The 23483-nt window shown below is 35.8% G+C and overlaps 1 protein-coding gene across 3 annotated transcripts in view; it reads right to left on the bottom strand.

Annotated features, from left to right (window-relative positions):
- Positions 1 to 12979: 12979 nt before the first annotated feature.
- Positions 12980 to 23483, bottom strand: part of LOC107083782 (fibroblast growth factor 12) — a 49418-nt gene continuing 38914 nt past the window's right edge. For all 3 annotated transcript variants that reach the window (XM_015373247.1, XM_015373246.1, XM_015373245.1), the window contains 2 exons: positions 15668 to 15866; positions 12980 to 13877 (listed from right to left, as the gene is read on the bottom strand). In XM_015373247.1, the coding sequence (XP_015228733.1) occupies positions 13762 to 13877; positions 15668 to 15866 (315 nt within the window). In that variant the 3' untranslated portion in view covers positions 12980 to 13761. The remainder of the gene's footprint in view (positions 13878 to 15667; positions 15867 to 23483) is intronic.

The following is a 23483-nucleotide window of genomic DNA, read 5'->3' as shown; positions in this document are numbered from 1 at the left end:
GAAAAGCTTCCAGAGTTCACGAGATGCAGCAAGTGCAAAGTAATGCAATCACCAAAGCTGATCAGAATGTATCAGAGATGGAGGAAAGTGGAATGGTGACAAAAAATACATTGCTGAAATTACTGACAGAACAAAAACATTTGAGGGAAAATATTACTTGAGAGCAGATCCGGACAAAATAATATTCATATTGTGTGGATGATTCGAAGGGCAACTTGATGACGGACTTCGTAGAAAAGCTGCTTACAGCAGAGTTAACAGAATATCTTTTCAAATCCACTCAGTGACAAAAACCAAGCAGGTTTGGTTTTTACTGGGCAGTGCAAATAAGACCCCTAGGTGGATGGGGCAATTTTTAAAACAAGTCAAAATGGAAACAAATTCAAACTACAATGGCAATAAAGATGCCAATCAGGGCCCTGATAAGAGAACCTTTATTAAGGAGCCACATTACAGACCCAGACGGTGCTTTGATAATCAATTGCTTAAAGCCATGGAGGGAGATCTGTAAAAAAATATCAGTTTAAAGAAATGATTTACAGGCTCCGATTGTTTACATATGACTAATATTATTCCATAGTACATACTGTATGATGCATGATTTAAGTCCTGGAAGCCCAAAAAGTAGAAACGATCTTGGGCTCCCTAAGAAAAAAAATCCATTTGCTGAAGTAGGACCTCTTTATGTATTTACAAATCTGGGATTCATAGAAAAACCTTTACTCAAAGATGAGAACGTAGTAGAAGAAAGCTTAGATAACTTTCAGAAAGATGAGGGATATTTTTAAGAAAATGATCTCCAAAGAATATAATACTTTCCAGGTAATGAAGGAAAATCAAGTTTAAAAGGAAAAACAAGATGGGAAGCAGAATCTAGGACTAAAATAACACTGGAAGTGGAGATCATGTGAAGGGACAGAATCGCATCATCAACATATTTTTTTGAACTGCACGGCAATATCCACTTTTTAGATGAAGGTTTGAAATACTCTTGAAACTACTTTTGGAACTGAAATTATTTGGTACTTTAAAATATTTACTTCGATGACCTTTGGGATCTTAAATTTACAAAAAAAAGACAATCACTATTAAGAATTCTGCTGGTGACTTGTAAAAAAAAAACCCTCCTCTAATCTGAGGAGTTAGTTTTTTTATAGAAAGTTGTTCCAAATGGCCTAAATATGTGATTAATAAATCATCCGATTTCGTCTTAAAAATAAGAGTGACATGTAAGTTTCTGATTAGTTGATAGGGATAAAAATGTAATCAGAAAAAACTGTGATATGTAAAATGTCTTGCTTTTTTTGTCACCATTTTCTCTCTTATCTGCCGTTTTGTTGTTCATGTTTTCCACTGTAAAAATAAATATACAAAAAAGAAAGTATTTGAGTGAAAACCCCTCAAAAATTTTAATCCTACTCATTTAAGCAAATAACAAGCCAACAACTTTCTACCTTTGATTACTGCTGTTGATCTAGTGAACACAGTTGTTTGAGTGAAAGGGAAAATCTCTTTCTAAAGAGAACTTTCAGCAGCCTTCTTAACAAGATTATTTTGCTCTCAACAGCCCAATTATTAATTTCTTGGATGTCATGTATCAGAGTTTTAGACATCAAATACAATCAAATTAGAATGGCAATTTGTTGAAAGGTTGCTGCATCTCAAGGTTGACTTTTATTTGGCTGGCACATCCTTCTTACGTTTCCCTATAAGCTGAAAACACTACACATTTACAGAGCTTGTAAATAAAAAATATATATATTTGAAAATAGAATCAGAAATATTTATTTATTTATTTACAACAACAGTATTGTGTCTTTATAGTTTATAGTACCTTGGAAAATAATTCAAAGCCTTTAAACTTTTTCTATCTTTGCAATTTAACAACCATTCCACCAAGGACAGGAAAAGTAGTTGCATTTAACAATAAAGCTGGTAGAATTAAATACAGGGCTGTCCTCGAAGAAAAGTCAAATAAGGCCATAAAGGCATTAAAACAGCAATAAAGGTTCACTTTAAAGAACAATATCTCTAATTCCAGATTTTCACTGCCTGCATCTTGGCTTAATTTATAATGGAAGTGCAAAGGCCAGAGGTGCTCTGAGAAGAATGTGAGGCTAGTTAAGGCTAGTGATAAATGTTGAAGTCAGACTAAAACAATTATTACATGGATTTAAAATAATTATTAAAATTGCCACAGCTTTTGTTTTGTTTTGTTTTGTTTTATATGTTTTGTTTTACGATGGATTACAGAGAAGCATTTTGCCTATCTTTATTCATTTAAAATGTATATCTTGCATAACGATAAATCATTAAACAGCATTGATATAGAAATTAAATCAATTGCATAATATGGATGTTTAGCTTGTTTGATGTCCTCTTTTTGAAGAGACATTCATATAGATTGTGTCATGATCTCAGCACTGATGACTGACTTAATGGTTCATTTCATTCACCTGCCTAGCTCCACCCAGTTTTTCATTCCTGTACATCTCATCCACCTACTACTGCCTCTATTTAAGCTGCTTGCTGCCAGTCATCAGTGCCAGATTATTCGACTATTCTTGTAATCATCCTACGTCAGATTTAAGTGGTCACTAACCTGAGATTCTGGTCATTTCCACTCTAACTGCTGAGTGGCAGGTTCAAAGTTTAATTAAAAAATAAAAACTTTTATGAATCACATCTGACTGTCTGCATGAAATTCTGGGTCCACAGTTCTGAGTCCTGATAGACTTGATTCCAAACTGTCTAGAAAAGTTGAGGAAAAAAACTGGTGTAATTTTAGCGAATAGTGGTTTGTATATCATCCACCTGTGTCTACATAAGGACGAATTGTAAACTGCCTTACATTGCTTAGATCAAAGGGTATCACTTAATGCTCTCAAATAGGCTTTCAAAGCAAATGTCTAATGTAATTTGAACTGATCATCTTTGGCAAACAGTTGAGGTAAACTCCAGGTCAAATTAATGTATACAGCACATAAAATATAATGTGCACCAACCAAAGTGTCATACAATGCAGTGTTGAAATATATGAATTATATCAATATTTACAGGTGCCCTCCATCTAATCTGACTGAGCTGAAACCACTTTGCTGAGAAGAATATGCAAAAATCGTAAGTTGGTAGTAAAATATCACAAAATATTTGCAGCTGTAACTGCGTTGAAAAGTGTTGGTGAAGATTCTCAGTAATCCAGGTCATAGTCATTTCAAAAAAAGTTCAAAACAATCCACTGGACTCTGTTTCCGAGCCTGAAGATGTTTTGTTTCCCATCCATGAAGCTTTTTCAATTCAAAACTCAACACTATTCCTGACATTTTGAATTAAAAAAGCTTCCTCGATCGGGCACGAAACATCTTCAAGCTTGGAAACAGAGTCCAGTGGATTGTTTTAAACTTTTTTGGAATGCGTTGAAAAGTGTATTTCATAAATTTTGACCTACATAGCAATCCCTTAGCAGTTATGAAATGTTTTTTGTAATAGTCTACACAGAAGGCCATTAAAATAAAAGCTTTGTGACTGTAATATGACAATGTTTAAAATATTTAAAGACTTTTGCAAGACATTTTATGCAATCTGTAGAATAAGTGTTTTGTGGTAACAATATCAATAAAAAAAACTAAACACTATATGGCAGTCCTTGAAACATCGCTACAATTAAAGCATGTACCGCATCAAAATCATTGCGGCCTTTGACAAACACATCTTCTTTCAGACGCATCACAACTGTAAAGTTAAACAGAGCAGAAATTCCATTAAAGACAATGCTAGAATAAGCGCACCAGGGTGCAACTAATGATAAACTGACCTTTACGGCCTTTAGATGTCCAACTGTTTCTGCTCTGTGGTTCATTTGACTTTACGGTAGAGCAAGGATAATGAAATCATTGTTTCCTCCATGTTAGTGTCATTAAAATTTGATCTTACATGAGTGCACTTCACACATGGTTAAGGGATTCACTGTAAAAATAATTCATACAAATCACAAGTTATACTAATGAAAAGATTGGGATGACCTTTGCTTATACACCAGATTGCCAGGGTGATTATGTACAGCATGGCACTGACAAAGACCATTATGATGAAAATGTCCTTATTTAGAATTTTTGTCACCCTGATAATGGCTGTCATAAATTACGAAGTACACGGTTCGGTGCATTGATGGGATGGAACACAAAGTTGAAGAAGCTTCTGATGCATCACCTGCATGACACGCTTCTCCCCCCTTTATTGGGCTTGAATGCTATAAAACAGAGGGTTCGCTCAGTTGATCATCAGTCGCAGATTTTGTGTTGTGGAGCTGAGAGAAGTAATTTCACAAAGAACAAAAGAGAAATTTTCTTTTCTAAGATGGCCTTCCTTCTGTGTACTGTGGGTATCCTGTGCTTTGCCTTATGCATCGTAGAAAACAAAGAGATCATTGAAAAATATGAAAACCTACAACTTCTTCAAGACTCGCCATTTGACAAGCTACATGCTCTGGTAAGATCTTTGTTGGTTTTTTCCTTCTTTTTATATCAGATTTTCCATTTGGGATTCTAAATAAGTGCATTTCTAAATGACAGAAAGCAGATGTACGTAAGTTGAAATACATTTCTGCATGTTTCAGATGTTTATTGTTCATACTAGAGGTTATAAATTAGGCTTTACCAACTTTTTATCTCTCATTCTATTAGCAAATTTTCTTTAAGCAGCAGATTTATATAGTACTACATATTCCCATCTCACTAGAGTACATGAGAAGGGATGTGACATTACAAATTGTTTCTTTAAATTCTTTTCTCTAAGGTTGCGTTTTATTCTTTTATAGGAATCGGTGGAAAGACTGAACCTAATGAACTGGATTCACAAACTCTCCAAATATGAATATGGAATTCTACCACAAGAGTTCAGCGAAAGAGAGAAACAGGAGAAGAATCAGAAGCGAGATGCAAAACCTGGCTCGACAACTCGCAAACCCTGCAGAGTGTTCTTCTGGAAATCCTGGGCATCCTGTTAACAGTCCTTGTTTACTGCCCTGCCTCATAAATTTAATGCTTAATGTTTTGAGATTTTTTTCTTTCTGAATCGCTTAAGGTCTATTCCTATCAATGTCTAAATTCAGTGCTGCTGAAATGAAAACACAGACAATTGAGCAACATTTAAAAACATCTGCAAGCCAAAAATGTAAAGACCACAGCATTACCAAAGTCTATCTTTAAATGAATTCGGGGGGTTTCCATTTGCCATAAATGTTGGAATTTACATTTGGTTCTGAAATCCCACTTTATCAGCTAAGAAAAACAATGACTTTTAGAACTTACTTACAGCTTATTGTAATGTATGCAAATAGTTTATAAGGCACAAATGGACGCATTTGTTGACACAAATCAACACATTAAAAGTGGCAGTTACAACAAAATTTGACATATATTTTTTTATTTATAATGTAAATATGCTGGATTTTAAGGGGCTTGGCTGAAAAAAAAATGTGACAAGTCAAAAATATGACATCCAAGAATACAGAAAAAAAAAAACGGACTCTGGGTATCTCATTATACATTAACTTGTCATGGTTTGTTAACATTGTGCAATCAATTATTAAATGGAAGAGGATTTTTAATGAAATATTTGAGAAAATCCTTTCACTGAAAGGTAAAATTCCATAATAAAGCATACTTATTAAAGTATGTTTTTTTGTAATAATAATACAAAAATCAAGTTGTTTTTACTGTGAAAATCCAGCACTACAGAGCTGAGGCACAAACAGTTCACCTGGCGTGGAAACACAACTTCAATTATTTTCTATAGTACCAATTTGTGGGGAATCCCCTCAGGAAAGGCATCTGGCATAAAGTCTGTGTGTTACTCATATAACTGGCTTTGCCTCCCCTAAACATGGCAACATCCTCAAGGACACAAACATTATATGTTGACAACTTACAGCACATTTTAAGGCACTTTACCAAAGAAAACCTCCAATCTATTAAACAAAACTTTAGAATCTGTTTAATTGAAATATTTTCAATAAAAACCAAATTTCACTCTGCTTCCTGTTTGCTTCATCTAAATAAAAATAATAAATAATAAAAATAATAGATGGAATATCAAATAAAATGTTTGATATTAACATATCTTCAATTCATGTCAAATTAGTGCAGGTTCATCAGAGTTATAACCTGAAGAAAACAATCTCATGCAGCTCTTTAAAAGTGTTTTATAGCACAAGCTGAAGTCTAAACAGCCTGTCTCCAGGAAGTTGGAGATCTGCTGAGATGTTAGCTGTCCTTTTCGTGACAGTCATTTTAAATCAGTTTCATAAACAGATTAAAATTCAGTTACACACATTTAGTTTTAATCCCAGGTAGAAAAAATGCACAGTCAAGTTCAGTTACTGCAATTTTTAACAGTGGCACATAGTGTTCTGAACTTTAATGTACTATTTGAATATCTTACATTTTTAAAAGGCTGTATTCATTCAGCATATATGTCAAAGATGTTTTGATGAGAATATGTAAACCATTACACCACTAACATAAAAACTTCTGGGTGAAAGATTGTTTTGCTTCACCCCGTTGTGCTGCTTATTATTTGCTATTTATTGTACCAGTGAGTGCATTTTGGTTTTCAGTGAAATATATTAAACTTTGGAATGCAGGGACACCATAAAATTTTGAGTCACTTGCCTTGGCTTCACCACAATCTCATCTTTTCAGAAACTTTTTATGGCTGCAGTTGTTTGATCTGCCGTTGGCCTTTATTGTGTGTGCCCATGATGTTTAAAGCAGATAGTCTGGAACTTAAGTGGTAATTATCAGGAAATCAGCAAATGATAATCTTGCTGCAAAGTCCTGTTTGTCCTGACTTTTTGAGAGATGCTTTTAAATGAGCCCCCCGCCGAGAGATGGAAACTCAGCAGGATTTGTTGATGACGCTGCGACCTGCCGACCTACAGGCATAAGTACTTTGTTTAATCGTGCATCTATTTATCAAAAATCACCCTAAATTTTGAGCTTTCATGTAATCAATACATTACCACTGCTTATCTTGCCCTTTTTTCTTTACTCTAATGCAATGTTTGACCACAATTGACGAGTTTTCTAGCTCATAAAGTCACAAATGTAAATGTCAACTGTGTGCCTTATTTTTTTTTTCCTCATGGCTGATTAACAAGGCAAGAAAATAGTTGGTTTATAAATGGTTTCTGTTTCATTAATGGAGCAACATTGTGCATCTGTTATAAAAATGACCAATGTTATAAAAATGACCAATCACATGTAGATGTATATTAAAACATCTTTTTTAATATTGCTCTAGCATTACCATATTTGTGAGTTTGTGTCTGTATGAAACTCATAACATCAATTATTCTTGCTCTAACAATAAATGCAGTACATTTATGAAGCTCAGCAGAAAATAATACCCATTAGGAATTTCTTTTGGAAAAATGCCTTGATGTATGGCATGTCTGTACCGTGCATGCATGTGAAATGGAAATTCATCAACTTTAAGCAGATTTACTGCTGGGAAAACACTGGAGGTAAAAGTCGAAGTAGAATGCATGCAACCACTGAAAAAGAAGACAAGATTGATGAGTTTGTGAGGGTGGACAGGGAATAGAGATTAGGAGAGTGAGAAAGCAGAGGAAGAGATGGGATGAGACATAAAGAGGATAAGCGAGGAGATGAGAGAGGAAATTATTAAAGCGACCATGTTGGAGAATAACCCGAGCCAAAGATTTGCATCCATTCCCTCCCTTGGCCATAGAGAATCAACCAAACAATTTTCCTGTGACAGGAAGCACATCCAACACGTGCTATGAACCACCTTTAATAACTTAATAGCACATAGAACTGAGATATGCAGCTTGTTATAAGACAGAGAGCGTTAGAAATCTCATGCAGCAGCCTCTTTATTGTATAAGATGAACCAGTGGAGACAACAGGTTTAGATTCAGCCCTTTTAAATGTGAAAGCTCATTTCATTCAGGCTTTTATTATGACTCCCAGGCATTTGGATTGAAAATAACGACCCAGCTACATCAAAGGAGCATAACTGAGTCTTAATTAAACACAGGCTAATTATTTTTAATGAGTAGCACTGAACACCCTACTTCGAAGTAGGAGTTTCCTCATTCACTGGCATGAAGAATGAGAGACAAAGTTCCAAGTTGAGTCCCAGAGGCAAAGACAGGCACATTTCCAAAACAAAAAAACTCTAAAAAAAAAAAAGAAAAAAGGAAGCAATGGAATTTTACTATTTTTATTATTCTCATCTGCACACTCACAGGTCTAGGGGACAAAAACCGCATGTATAGGTATATTAACAAATACATCCTCCAGTTTTAGTCCAGAATTCAATATCCATTCAATTTTTTTGCAAAATTCTTAATTTGGAAATTAGTTATGGAAGAATTTCTTACCTGGTAAACTAATACATTTATGTCTCTTAACCTGTAAAAGAGCAAATCTGTCAGCTTTCAGCAAAGACATGTAAAATCCCACTGTTGGCACAGTTGCTTTACAGAAAAATAAGAATATAAAGTTCGGTGGAACCACAAAACTGATGAAGAGTGATTTTTTCCAAGTATTTCTTGCCATTTGATATCCTGATTGTCTTGTCAAGTTCCAAAGTTGCCATCAGATATAAAGATATAAAGATCTTCTACTAAGACTCAAGAATGACTGAGAGTTTTTACCAGCAATCAGCTAAGAATTTATTCTGCTGACAATAAGGAAGCACATCAAGGGGAAATACGTTTTTGGTTCCTGAGCAGATGTCAGCGAGAAAAAGGAACGTGCTTTGACTTTAAAGTGAATCGGTTTTACCTCCCTCTTTGAGTCAATTCATACTGTAGGGTCTTCTTGCTGAAGCTATGGTGATTCTGGCTGTTTTTATGATACAAAGCAAAATCAAATTGGTTAGGTTATCAGTGCTGGCATTGTATGTTAAGAATGTGGTTTAAATTTAACACTTGTCTAGTCTAATTAAACTGAATGAATTCCTCCAAAGAGTTGCTGCCCCTAATTAACCTGACAGTCATGTTTTTTTGACTATGGAAGGAAGTCGGAATACCTCGAAAGAAACTACACATGCACAGGGAGAACATGCAAATTCCACACAAAAAGAATTGAACCCCTTACTTGCTACAAGGTAAGAGTACTACAAATTATGCCACTGTGCAGCATATAAACCAGCCTGTCTGTGTACGGCAGCCTCGCTTCTTTCAGTATGCCCCTGGGAAACTGTGGTTACAATGTAGCTCACCAGAATGAATGGGTGAATGGTCAACACTAGACTGTAGAGTTAACATTTGATTAGTGTTGAGTTGCAACTATTTGAAATGTGTAACGCGATCTATTGCTGACCAATACAGACACTTTAAAAGTGTTGAAATAAACTCCCTAGGAATTGAATTAACATGTTTAAATTAGATTTTTAGTTCCCCTATAACCTTCGTCATTTATCTTCATATTTCAAAGGGTCTTATTTCTAGAGCCACCTTATAGTTTAGTTCTTATTTACCTCTATATTTAATTTTAAATCCATCCCACTCCAGTAAGCTTCACTGGGACATTTGTCTCCAGTTAGTGTAAGATTCTTTGGAGGAGGATAAGTGGGTGTCCTCCTCTAGAGGTGAGGGTGGGTCTTTCAGATTTATCTTAAACAGTGAGGACTAACCTTAGGTCAAGTAGGGTCAAATCTACCCGATTAATTTCACAAAAAATACAAGAGCTCAATCGGATTTTCATAAATCTATGGCTATTCCTAAAATTTATAATTTTATAAACAGATTATAGAGTGCAAATGATTTTGTTGCATTTATTTCTAAATTTGTTGTGGTAATAATATAATATGGATAACGCTAAGCTACTTGTTTAAAACTGTGACATCAACAGAAAATGTTAGTCGCAAGTAATGAATATGAAGAATCATGCAATGCAGATTTGAATAATTGTCAAAAACCAGTACACTTGAAGGCAGGAAACCCTTTAAGCCACATGATAAAAATAACTAATTGAAAAAGCTTCAGCAGCTCCTTTTTCTCTTTACCTGTAAACCTTTTTCACTTTGTGTTTTTCTCATTGGGAGCAGACATTTCTTGCTGCAGGTTGCAGGCTTGTTCTATACTATCCTCTTTGCTGTGACCTAGGGAAACTCTGAAATAGAACTTCTTCACATACACACACGTGCATGCACACACACTCCTGCTGTTCTTCAACATGCAGGGGAGAATACAGGAGACGTCCGAAAAGCCAGGGGAGCATTCATCCTCCTACTCCTCCGTTTTCTCCTTGCAGAAGACACGAAAGGTCTGTTTCCATGACAACAGAGAATTAAGGGGAAAGGAGAGCCATCCCAAAATGACACATTGGATTAAAGGGCTAGTGAGAAGATGAATCCGTCCTTGTAAATGATGGAGGTAACAAACTGTATGTACCATGATGTCCTTATAAAAAGTGTGCATTCTAAACAACATTTAAAACAAGTTGCTGTGCTTCAGGGTAAATTTTATGTGCAGTTTCCAATAATAGAGGAAACATGACCGTGTATTATTGGTTAGACATCTAAATAAGTTTTTTTCTAATTTGTACTTTAATAGCCTGTTTAGACATAAAATGGATGTTCCATACTAGGTGAGAACAGTTCAAGTTTGCTGTTTGTCAATAAAAGCTCTATTTTGTGTGACAGTTTTTCTCTTGAGTGTCTTAAAACAAACAAAAAAAAATCAAAAGAAATAAATCAAAAGTGAAGCCCAGGGTTTGTGCTGCATTTATGTGATGGAAGAACTATAGCTTGATTTTGACTGTTGCCATTACCTGGCTGGTTGGCTGTTATATTACTCTGACTACGTAGTGATGTTTTCCAGCCTGAGCAAGGTCAGCACATCATTTGTGATCAAATTTTGTCTAAAAGACGGAGCTATACCATCTGCACTTGGCTGGTGATGTGCAGACAAGTGAAATGTGTGTGGAATTAAACTGCCAGTCAAGTGTTTCTCTTACCTTGTTCTGTCTTTTTCTGTATCACTTTTGAAGTGCCAGTTTACGTTCTATATCTTCTTTTCAGTGACAACGACGTCTTGCACTGCTAACTTGTGTCCCAATTCAATCCTAAACAGCGATGCAAAGCTGATCTCAGAAGTCAAACTTCCAGTGGAGGAGAGTTTTGAGGTTTAGTGTCTTACTGCATATTTTGGATCAGTCAACATTTTCAGGACTATATTTGGCATAAATGTTACAGTGATACATTACCAGCGACTCACTGATTCAGTCACTCACAGGGCATTTTTTTGATAACATAATCTTTATTCTTAAACAACCACTAACTTCATTCTGAATTTTATAATCAATGCATATTTTTTGTAATCTCACAATTCATAATGCATACATGGGTGTTTGATTGCAGTGAAATCATCTGCAAAACATAAAAATATTAAATTTGAATTAATAATTCAAAAAACCAAAGTCTTTGCCCCCTTATCGCACATCAATAAACCCACCAAAAAGTGCTTTGCTGTTTTTCACCTCCTAACCCACTTCATTCATTTTCAAACTCTGTCAGCTGACAATGTACAACTCATGCACTGTGTTAACTCCATATATTTCTCATTTATACAATATAAACGTCTATAAAAAGATACTTATATGCTGGTCTTGCCTTTTGACTTTCAGTATCACATTAATATGTAATGTACGTTTCACAGTAATGCAGTATTGCAGGAGGTGAAGTGGAAGTTGAACTAATCTACCATTAGCTCTTGCAGGCATCAGTTGTGAGCCTGGAGTCCAAGTGGAAGACCCTCCTTAGTCACATTGCTTATACAACCACTGCTGTTTGCTCTGTGCAGCTGAATGTGTGCTATTTACTGTACAAACTACCAACATGGCAATCAATGGTTTCCACCCAAATGTACAGTAGTAGACATATATATATATATATATATATATATATATATATATATATATATATATATATATATATATATATATATATATATAAACTACACTAAAATACAGAAATCAACATTGCATATAAAATGTTTGGACAAATGCTCCCAGAAGTCAAACTGTTGTTCTGTTTTTAGAATCACATAAAACTTAAAAGAAACTATTACAGTCATGCGATGGTCATGCTTTGTCTGTTTTCTTTGTCTCGCCTTCCTAACACGGTTAGGGCCACCTCCATGCCAAAACGCCAGGCTTTGTGCAATGTGACCTGGAGCATTAAGCAGCCATCTTTTAAGTCCGATTCCATGACTGAAACAGCTGGGAGACTTCCTGAGATAGATAAACTCAAAAGGAGGCTAGGAATGAGTGTAGCAAACTACACAGGATGAGGTGTACCAGTCAAATCGGCAAGTTTAAACAGCCCTGTAAGAGTGTAGATTTATGAAAAATAAACTCTTCTTCATGATACAGTGAATAGCTCCTTTCATGGATCGTTACTCAATCGAACTTTTAGCTTTCAGCGTGATGGAAAAGCAGATATAATGGTGTTGAAATTTTAGCAGTGAATTATCCAACAGTCAGGCATCCTGTCCAACAATAATAAAAGATCACTAATAATTTCATAATAAACATAAAAGAGATTGTGGATCATAACATTCTTGACAGCTTCTCTTTCATCCTAACAAAGCAAGATCACATCTTCCGTCAAAGAATACTTCTTGATTTCTCCATCTCCAAGTAGTTCTTAATATAATTATATTTTGTGGTTTCTTACAGCTAACAGTATCTCTTGAGGTGCAAATATATAGTAACCTTTTAGCAGCAATGGCTCAAAATATCGATGCTGGTCATTACTGGCATTTCAGCTTTTGGAGAGCAACTTATTTTATTCTATTTTGCACAGTTTGCTCGTGTCTGCACAAAAATTGACAATCTTTGCTATCGTATAAAACTGTACCAAGATAGATAATATTTACCCACTTATGCAACTTCCTTTGTGGGTCATTTGTAGAGAGCAGCAATGTGATCTTAGCTCATTATTACATTCCTTTTAAAACATCCCAAATTGCCCTTTATGATATTGCTTAATGTATTTCTATCCTGCAGCAGCAGGATAACACAGGGAAGTTCATCCCCTCTGAGTCACATTGGTCTAACTTACAGTACACACCTGAGTAAATAACATCCTACCATTGATAACTTTCAACCTTAACCTTTGATCTTCCATTGAAGATGATATATGAAAAAAAAAAACGTAACAGAAAAAACCCCATAAACGAACCACTATTACTGTCACTGATATTGAATTCCACTCAGTAAATCAGTAATGAGAGTTATAATGATAAATGCTGAGGATATCATTTACAAATTTAACCCAATAATCCATTAAAGTGCAGCAATGTGTAGGAAAAGGGTTTTGAATGAAAACTCAACATGTATTAAAGCTTTTTTCACAACTTAAAATAAAAATGACATATTTGTATATATGTGAAGAGAGAACATATTTCCTTTGTTTTCACAGCCTTTTTTTTATCAGTTTTGCATAAAATGTTGGTCAAGAATATATATATTTATATATATATCTAAAACATTTTCACAGGCAAGAGTTCAGTTTTGTTCTTGTTTTCTTGGTTGTACAGTTATAGCTCCTTGCAGCTGTTCCACACCCTCTTTTGTTTAAAAAGAGTATGGAGGGGCAGAAATCTCAGGGGGAATGGTGAAGTTTTTTTTTTTTCTTTATCTTGGCCCCTTCCCCCTAAGTCAGGAAGATGCCAACCCAACATCCCTCACCCCAACCCCCTACTGGAAATCCCTGTAACTGGTGCTATGTGGAATCTTGATTGACAGCTTTCCCTCCGTTCATGGTGGGAGTCCCTGAGCTCTTTCTGGAGCGGTGCTTGTCCTCTATCTCATGCAGCGATGGCTCCCGGTACATACAAACTGTGGCAGAGATGCAAACAAATAGGAGAAAAGAAAAGGACAAAGATAGGAGGTGATCAGAAGGGGACTGGAGTAGATTGAAGAGATGGGTGTGCAGACATGGACAAGGTCAGGTGTGAGGCTGGGATAATTATACTGGGCTGAGAGGGAAAAGAAGAGGGAACAAGGACAATGTCAGCATTTTTCTATAATCACACTGCTTGACAAGTTCTCATGATAAGACCGATCCCCTGACAGAAACACAAACAGCTGATAAGACTTAGTAAAGCTTTGTCGAAACAGCTATTATGACCACTCTGTCCGAAAGCTTGTTTTTTTCTTAACATAGTTTTGGAACCTTAAAAAGAGCATTTTAAGGCCTTAAAATTTGTGATATTTTCAAAGTTCAAATTAGCATATGAATAAGGGTTCTCTAAAATACTTCTGCAACCATATATTTTATAACTATTTTTGTTTCACAATTATTGTTTGTGAAACAAAAATAGAATTCTGACATTTGTTCAGAACGGAACGCTGTGAAAGGGACTTCTAACTTCTAGACAAATGATTAAACAGCTTGAGAGTGGTGTTGGCTTTTAATTTGGTAAAGGGTTCATTAAGGGTGATTTAAATTAGACCTGTTTCAGTTAAACATGTCTGATATCTGACTTACCAAATCTGAAATGATTTTACAAAACAAAGTTTGGGAACTTTGATATTTTTATTCTGCTAAAAATAAAAACGTGGCTCAAAGCTTTGTTTGGCTTCTGAACCCACTTTGATAATGCTCAGTTTATGTACCACACATTCGGTTTAAAACTTTATTTTTAAAGGATAAATTATATGGAAAAAATTATATAATTAAATCTAAATAAATTTAAAGTGTCTACACGTCATTTTCTGTGAAAAAGTCTTTTTTCATACTTTAGTCTTTGAAAATGTTTTTACACAGACTGGTAATGCCCATGTAGGGATCCTGTAAGTAGATGTATTTATTTTCAATACAGTTTTTGGCAGTACATTGGCAAGTGTCATCCTGCTAGATGAGAAAAAAATGTATCGTAAGTTAGTCAAATAAACATCAGTGAAGAAAAAAAAAAGCCCTGTTTCATTTAGAGCTTTATAGGGAAAAAGGGATGACATATTTTCAACAACTCTCAGGCTCACATGTAATCTGAGCTTAGTGTTTTCTGGGAACTGCAAACAGTATTTATGGATGGAGCTATTTTAATAATCAGAGTGCACTAATTCTCTTATAATCCTCTAAGACAGGGGTAACCAATTAAAAATCAGTGGGGTCAGAATAAAGAAAATCATCAACCAGTAAAGCTCCAGAGACATTTTTAATGATAATCTCTTACTTTAAACAGAATTTAACACAGAAATAAAATGATGTGTTTATGCATCCATGTTATGCATAAATAAAAAAGTTATTTCCTTCTTTCCCATCGCCCGGCTTGCCATAGGTTTGCCTGCTATGTCTAAAAGTGGCTGGCAGCAGTGACCCAGACTAACAAAGCTCATTGGCTAATTTGTATCGCATGTAGCCGCTCCGAAGGGCTCTACCAAATTAACGGAAGAAGGGGGGCAAGTGAAGTTAGACACTGTCATCGGACATGTGGTAATTTATAAATATTTTAAATCAGCTTGGGTCCGGATTACCCAGCAGGTGGGTCCAGATCCGCTAATGCGTGACCTCTGCTCTAAAAGGACAGTTTAGACCAAAAACTGCTATAGTTTAAATGACTTACTAAAAATGTACATTTAAAACAAGCTAAGAGTTTATAGCTTTGCTTTAAACATTTTCATACCTTCAATAGGCCTGGGCACAAAGTGAGATGAAGGCTTAGTTTTCTTGACCCGATTGCCTTTCATGACTTGTCCCTCCTTTGTGAGACCGAGAAACCATGCTCTGCCCGACTCTTGCTGCCGGTACACAGTCGACGAGTAGATCACGTAGTAGTTTTCAAAAACTGACTCCTTAAATCTACACTCTGGTGTGAACACCTCCTGCAGAGGAAAAATGAATCACACAGATGCAATGATAAGCCATGGTGTAGATAAGAGATACTTCAGCAAACACATAAATGTATTTTTTATTTGCTTAATATCTAATCAGTGCACAAAGACAAATAGTATTAGAGGGAATAAAATCATTAAGTAAAGAGTCGCTTATTTTATTTCAATTTCTGTGTTTGAACTTCCCTGATACTCAATTAAAAAAAAATATTTACATCCACACATAACTTTATTGAAAATTAACAAACACCATAAGATCTTCATCTATTGATTTCAAGTGCAAATCAGGGGAATAGTGAAAAGGACACAATAAGGAGAGGTGAGAGTGAAAATGGAAGGGACTTGATATTGGAAAAAGGATCAGGACAAAATGTGGTGCTAGATCACAATCATGACAGTAAAAGAGTGAAAGGAACAATGCACTTGACACTGAGATCCATCACCTATGCAAGATACTGTAAACTGGGTCATTTTTAAAACTTTAATTAGGGTAATGGTACTACTGCATTCAAAGCTTGTATCTTAATCCCAAGCAAAATCTATATTTACTGATCTAAGTGTGCTGATTATTGAATGCTGATAAAAGTGGATTTTGAGCTCCAAATGTTTTAGTCCTCTTCCATACTTGTACAACCCTCTTAGTTTCCTCTGGACAAACAAGGATGAATCGTAAACCAACTCCAATTGGTTTTAAAGGAGAGAAAATGTGTCTGTCGATTATAGAAGCGACTGATGCACAACAGCTGGTTTAGAGGATGTTGGGCCGTCTCTGTTTTGGCAGACTTTGTACTGTGTGTGTGTGTGTGTGTTTACCCCTGAGCTGTATTTTATTTATTAATATATCCTTCAGGGCTCTGTGCCCTTTCACGGTTGTCTATTTGAGTGACAGCCCAATTCTGCTTCCTGCTGGAGGTGACTGTGCATCTATGATCCAACACAGGCTGGAGCACATAAATCTGTTAACTGTCATATCATTAGGACCAAATACATGTCTGCATCTTTTACTCTCAAAGACAGACCAGGATACCATGTTATGTTAATGAGTCAGTGAATTTTTTCTTGACATTATAAATGATTCCATTTTCTATCGCATGTTAATTTGCATGCCTGAACATAGGGAGAGGTTCATTGTTATCAAGAAGCAAATGTTTTTTTAAATCCCATACTGCTATATTAAATATTCTAGCATTAATACTATACAGTGCCTCTGGAAGTTACCATAGTCTTTGAACATTATACATTTTATCACTTGAAAACTCTATATTTCAATGTATTTTATTGGGGTTTCATGTGACAGAAATGAAATAGATCAGAATTATGAAGCATTTTCTGAAATATAAATCTTAAATCATCAGTTTAAGTAACTTATCTAAAAATCTTAGGTTGAAATTTGCATTATGTGTCTCTTTTTTGTTGCCTCTACCAGCCTGCTTTTAATTTTTCCCTTTTTATTTGCAAAAAATCTCAGTCTTTGGTGGGCTTTAAGACAGGGTTTATAAATATTTGTTCTTAAGTTTTCCAGAGGAATTTCAATTAGATTCTAGCCAGCAGGGAAATCTCCATTAATATGTAAACACCTTCACTGGAAAAACGATCTAGAAATAAGTAAACATTTCTTAAATTAAGTGTATTTACCATTGATTTGAGTGGGTAAATGAGATCGTTTGCCAATGAAATCTGTTTTTTTACTCTTAAAATAAGATAATTAGATGATATTCACTTGAAATAAGACAATGCAATTGTGTTTTCTTATTTCAAATCTAAATTGTCTTGTTCCATTGGCAAGATGTCACTTTTATCTCCACAATTCAAGGACAAATGCACTTATTTTAAGAAAAAATTACTTATCAAGATTTTGATTTTTTGCAGTGTTTAACAAGTTCTCCAACTTGACAGTACAACATGTATTGTGACAAACTCTACATGAGTCTTCTTATGTTTTTTTTTAACTGCAGCTTTATTCTAGTTTGTCTTCCAAAGCAACAGGACTACACAGATTAACCAACCTGAACTGTAAAACTCAACAACCTCTTTCCAAGCTACCACAGGCCTCTTGGTTATCTTTTCCTTCTCTTTACCTGGTCTTTCAATCTGGATGAAAAAAACATCTTGCTAGTTTTGCTGTCGAGTCATATGCTTTTTGTATTAATTAATTTTGTACTAGATAGTTTCTGGAACAAAAACACTATTTTTGTTTTTTTTTGGCTGATGGCTTGTTTTGACGAAAGGTTTAAAGTGCAGCACAAGTATAAAGCTACATTAGAAACTGCCACATAAGTGATAAACGAATGCAGCCAGACACACTGATCTGCAATAACTAATTAGACAGCATCAGTTGTATTTTTTGAGGTGAGAATGAAGCTGAAGATCAACAGATCGATAAGTGAGGCTGCATCTGTTGTGGTGAACAGAGAGCTGAGCAAAAAGGCGGAGATCTAGATTTACAGGTCAGTCTACGTTCCTATCCTCAACTGTGATCGTGAAATCTGGATCATGATCGAAAGAACATCCTTCCAATTGAGAGGAGTCAGCTAAAGTGACTCCTCTCCCTCAATGCCTCCCTCTGGAGGTGTTCCAGACACAACCCACCAGGAAAAGGCCCAGGGGACAACCCAGGACACACTGGATGGACTATGTCTGTCAGCAGCCCAGAGAGCACCTTGAGCTTCCCGTAGCAAAGCTGCAGGGGGTGTCTGGTGGTATGGAAGTCTAGAGCCTCTGCTGAGATTGCTGCCCCTGATAAGCTGCCTTGATGAGTGCAAGTCAGAGTATAGATTTTAAAAGGGGTTAAAATTAGGAGTAAAATGAAGTCCAATAAATAAAATTAAACATTGTGGAGTGTAATGCAGAATTAGGACTATTAGTGTTGCTAGATAAAACGCTATAATAAAGTCCTTGCAGACATTACAAACAATGAGTATAGATCAGGTGACGTCCTCACCAGTCTCTTGTAGATTAATACCTTTTCAAAGATGTAAACATGATTGCCCCATACCTCTGTCTTACCCACAATGATCACACACTGCATTGATCTCTAAACCTCAAATGATGTAATTCAGCATAGAGTTCATTATATTGAATTATCTGATTGTTGAAAAACTTTTAACAGTTTAAATTCCAATCATGCTGCAGTCAAGATGCAACTTGCAGACACCAAAAAAATGAAGATATGAAAAACTTGTATGTATTGTAGGGGGAGTGGCGGCCTAGTGGTTAGGGCATAGAGCTTGGAATCCTGAGGTTCTGAGTTTGAGCCCCACACCCACAGACTGCCACTCTAGGTTTTTGAGGAAGACCCTTAACCTCACACTGCTCCCCGGGTGCCCCATGATGGCAGATAGGCTGTCAGCTGAACTACTAGACTTACTTTTTTTTAGAAAGAAACAACGTTTCCATTACCTTCTCTAACATAGAAAGTGCTTATGGAACAAGGCTTCCATAACCATGTCCCCTTGGACCACAACTGCTTAGAACTGCGCCAACTGACACCACTCTAAAATGCTGGATCAGATCTTTGTCTTAGGCCAATCTGAGAATGACCAGGGTGACAAACGGACAGACTAGTAAGATTAAATGGTGTGCACAATTGAATTTCACTCTTAAATAGTGATGCTGAGATGAAGCCTCATGAGGCATTAAAGCATGTGGCCAAATTGGTTCAACAAATCACACATTTCATGGAGCTTCATGTGAACATAACACCACCTACAGGCGCAGTGCATAACTATAGTTAGCAATATCATCTGAGGTTTTCAATAGTTTTTCTTTTTTTATTAAAGTCCCTTTGAATGTGTTCATAATTGATGTTTATAATAAAATATTTTGTATGTTTTTTGTGTCTAAATTTGACTTAGAAAATAACAATCTTTTAAGGTACACTGCTTGTTTTTAGTCATTTTAGTGACATAAGACATATATATATATATATATATATATATATATATATATATATATATATATATATATATATATATATAAGAAGACGTCTATAAAAGGAGCAATCTCTATAGTTATGCTGCTATAGGCTTAGACTTCTGGAGGACATAGGGACCCCTTTTTCATCATTCTGCTTCATTCTATCTCTATTCTCCCCCTCTGCAGAATCTGTTAGTTGAATCTCTAACCTTATGCTCTCTCTGCTTTTTCTCATAGTAGCTTCATCTGGTCTGTTTGGCTGTGACTCCATCCTGGAGAGAAATATCAGTGCTGCTGCTGCCATCAACACCCTTGTGTATAGTTGTTGGAGATCAGCCTGTTTTCCAGTGTAGTCCTTGTTCTCTGACTGTGACTGGCTGAATGTGCTTTCTTCATCCTCTGACATGGAAGTTACAGCTGCTTTTTGTATCTCTGCTTCTGTCTCCTTGAACCCCAGTTGGCCTCGGCAGATGGCTCACACTGAGCCTGGTTCTGCTGGAGGTTTCTTCCTGTTAAAAGGGACTTTTTCCTCTCCACTGTCGCTACAAGCATGCTCAGTATGAGGGATTGCATTCGAGTCAATGAGCTTCAACTGGTTTTCTTTAGATAGACAACTTTGAATCAAATTGACTGTATGATCTGGTGAACTGTAAAGTCCCTTGAGATGACATGTGTTGTGAACTGGCGCTATATAAATAAACTGAATTGAATTGAATTAAAAGTGCTTGTGGAACTTGGGAAATGATGTGCAAAATGAAATGTATTATTCATCTTTTTGAAAAATAATATTTTTTCCACAGTTAATCTGGTCTGAAGTTAAGTGTACAATCAATCTTTTGGTTGAAACAACCAATCTAATTTGGTAGTGTTTTTATCCAATCTACATTGGTAAAAGGGCAAACCAATACAAATTGGTCACTTTAACAAAAATACTAAGTAGCATAGAAACTTTAAAAATCCAAGACCAGGTCTCGAACCTATGACCCTTAAAAGGCACATTCCTATAGCCCACACCACAGTGACCACTAACATTTTTTCAGAATGTTATAGAACTGAATAATAATACTACAACCAAAACCTGTGGCTTGGTCAGTTTCGGATCATTATATTGCTTAATCTAACAAAGTTGTTTTAACAAACTAGATTGGTTGTTTTTCCAAGCAATCTATTGTTGGAATATATCTAAACTCTATCCAACTGACCACAACTCTCCTCGAAACTCCCACATCTAGATTGAATCCTTGGTCTAAATGTTCACAAGCAATCTAAAGCGCTTCCCGAAGTGGTCACATGGTGTGGCGGTAGCGAGGCTTTGGACATAATCAATTTCAGCTCCTCTCCTAAATGAAGAGGCAAGCTTTGATACACATTTCACAGACACGCCCCCTCAACTGCTCAACACATGCCTTGGCTCATCTCATAACATCACTACTCTTAAGGCTGTCACAGATTTCTAATGCCTTTTAGGAAGAAAACTTGCCCTAGGTTTAGTTGCTCACCCTAATGCCTCTTGGAAAGAGCCTATTGCAATCATGTTTCTATTGTACTGGTTTCAATCTCATTCTTATTTGCAAGTTGTATTTTGACTCTCTGTGTCCCTCTATTATAGTGTCACCTGCTCATACTTACTACTGCTGTGATATGGTGATTGTAGGCTATTGATAATGATTTAGTTACCATTGTTGCATGCGTTCAGCTTTGCATTCAGCAGAGTTTAGATTTTTTACTGGACTCTGCGGTAATTTTTGGTGATAAAACATTGCATTTGTTTGTTTGAGCAGGAAACAAATATATCTTGTGGATTATTGAGTTGTCCTATCTTGCTCTGGCTCACCAAGGTGCTCTGCACAAGGGTTTTGTGAAAGGGTTAAGGTGAGGGAGGCCAATGCACAGTTCCTCCTCAGTAAAACCCTGTTACACTTCTATTGTTCCATTTCTGTCTGCCTCTGTCTTCACAAACCCCCTGCGGCAGAAAATATTCACACTGGACCTGGTTCTGCTGGAGACTTCTTCCTATTAAAAGGTAGTTTTCCTCTACATTGTCGTAGATGTTTGCCTGCTGTGAGGGATGACTATTAATATAATGGCAAAATGCAAAAGACTGTCCACAATGATGCACATGATTATCAAGGCAGAATGAAGTTACTAAACTCAATGACTCAATTGAATCTGCAGGGCTTCCTAAGAATGATTTAAACCATCTGTATGATTTGAGTTAATATACTGTAAAGTGCCTTCAGATGACATGTTTAATTTTTTGTTTAAAGATTTCATCTAAAGTTGCTCTGGGGGAACAAATTTAAGTGTCTTTGCATGTATTAAAACATGAGCAAACTTGATGGCACATACAGTTTTTTAAAGAAGGTGCAAAGGGATTGCCTGTACAATTCAAAAGGCAACACAATAGGTGGCTTTATCAATATGCAAATAATATTCTAATGACCAATTCATATTAATTTGTGGACAGCAAATAAAATGTTGAAAACAATCAAAAAGATATTTTCAAATCAGAAACTCAACTGCAGGCCACGGTGTTAGCATCCTTTAAAAGTCCGGTAAAAACTCAGACACATTCATTTCTGTGGTCCCCGGTGCCACAAAGGAGGCATTAATACAATACCAGATGATGGATACAGATTCTGGGTGCATGTTAACATATTTGGATGACGGACATAAAAATAGCAGAATAATATTAGAGGAGAAAAAAAGTCTGCGTGGGTGGTGACATGGATTAATGCATGTATTTTTTCATTTTTTTTGCAATAAAACCGAGATACAAAAATAACGACTTAAATATGAAGGGATATTCATTTAAAAAAGAATATTAATCACAGCCTATAAGGGGACGTTGAGGGGCTCACCTCAAGAGTGTTTTAATTTATCTCCCAGTGTTCTTTTATAGGTTCCACACAAAGCTGTCATGTTTTATCAAATTATTATGGGCCTACATTGTTGATAGAAGTAAATTCAGCTGTTTGGAGCATTTTCTACTATCAGACATGGACTTTACTGCCATGGACTTTTCTGACATTTAGTCAGTTAAATGTCATGCTTTCATTTTGCAGATCTCTGATGTTGCTGCTATTTTCAAATGTCCATTACTGTAAAAAATGTCCATAGCTGTATATTGGGATTTATTCTCCAGGTGCACAGTTGCAAATTGTTAAAACACTTTACAGTACAAGATTTGATTGTTTATCTTTTAACTCTTCACTATTATGTTATTCTTACACATTTTTCTAAGGTCCACATTTGTGTGACCATTTGTTTCTATAATCTTTTTGCTGCTGTAAACACCAGAATTTCCCCATTGTGGAACGATAAAGGGATTTTCTATTCTAAAATCCCCTCTTTCTTTCATGACCACTCTTAAAATGCCAGAAAAACAAGTGGTCGTCTCATTTTAATAAGGTAGAACCAAACCAGTTTGCACATTTGGGTAACCAATCTTTATAGATCACTTGCAACATGGCCACATATTTTTTCTTATTTATTCTATTAAATTTGCACATATAAATGAACAATATGGAGATTTATTTGCCTGCATGGTCACTCTTATCTCAAAGAAAAAGTTATTTCAAAATTCTATTTAAAGCAACAAGAGCCACATATGCTTGCTGTACTTTTTAACATGGGCATGTGTTGTATCAAAAGACATTGGGCCGGATCTATCAAAGGTTTGCGTGTATAAAA

The sequence above is a fragment of the Cyprinodon variegatus genome, unplaced genomic scaffold, assembly GCF_000732505.1.
Source record: "Cyprinodon variegatus isolate N-32 unplaced genomic scaffold, C_variegatus-1.0 Scaffold83, whole genome shotgun sequence".
Lineage (NCBI taxonomy): Eukaryota > Metazoa > Chordata > Actinopteri > Cyprinodontiformes > Cyprinodontidae > Cyprinodon > Cyprinodon variegatus.
This window is presented reverse-complemented; position numbering and strand designations above follow the sequence as displayed.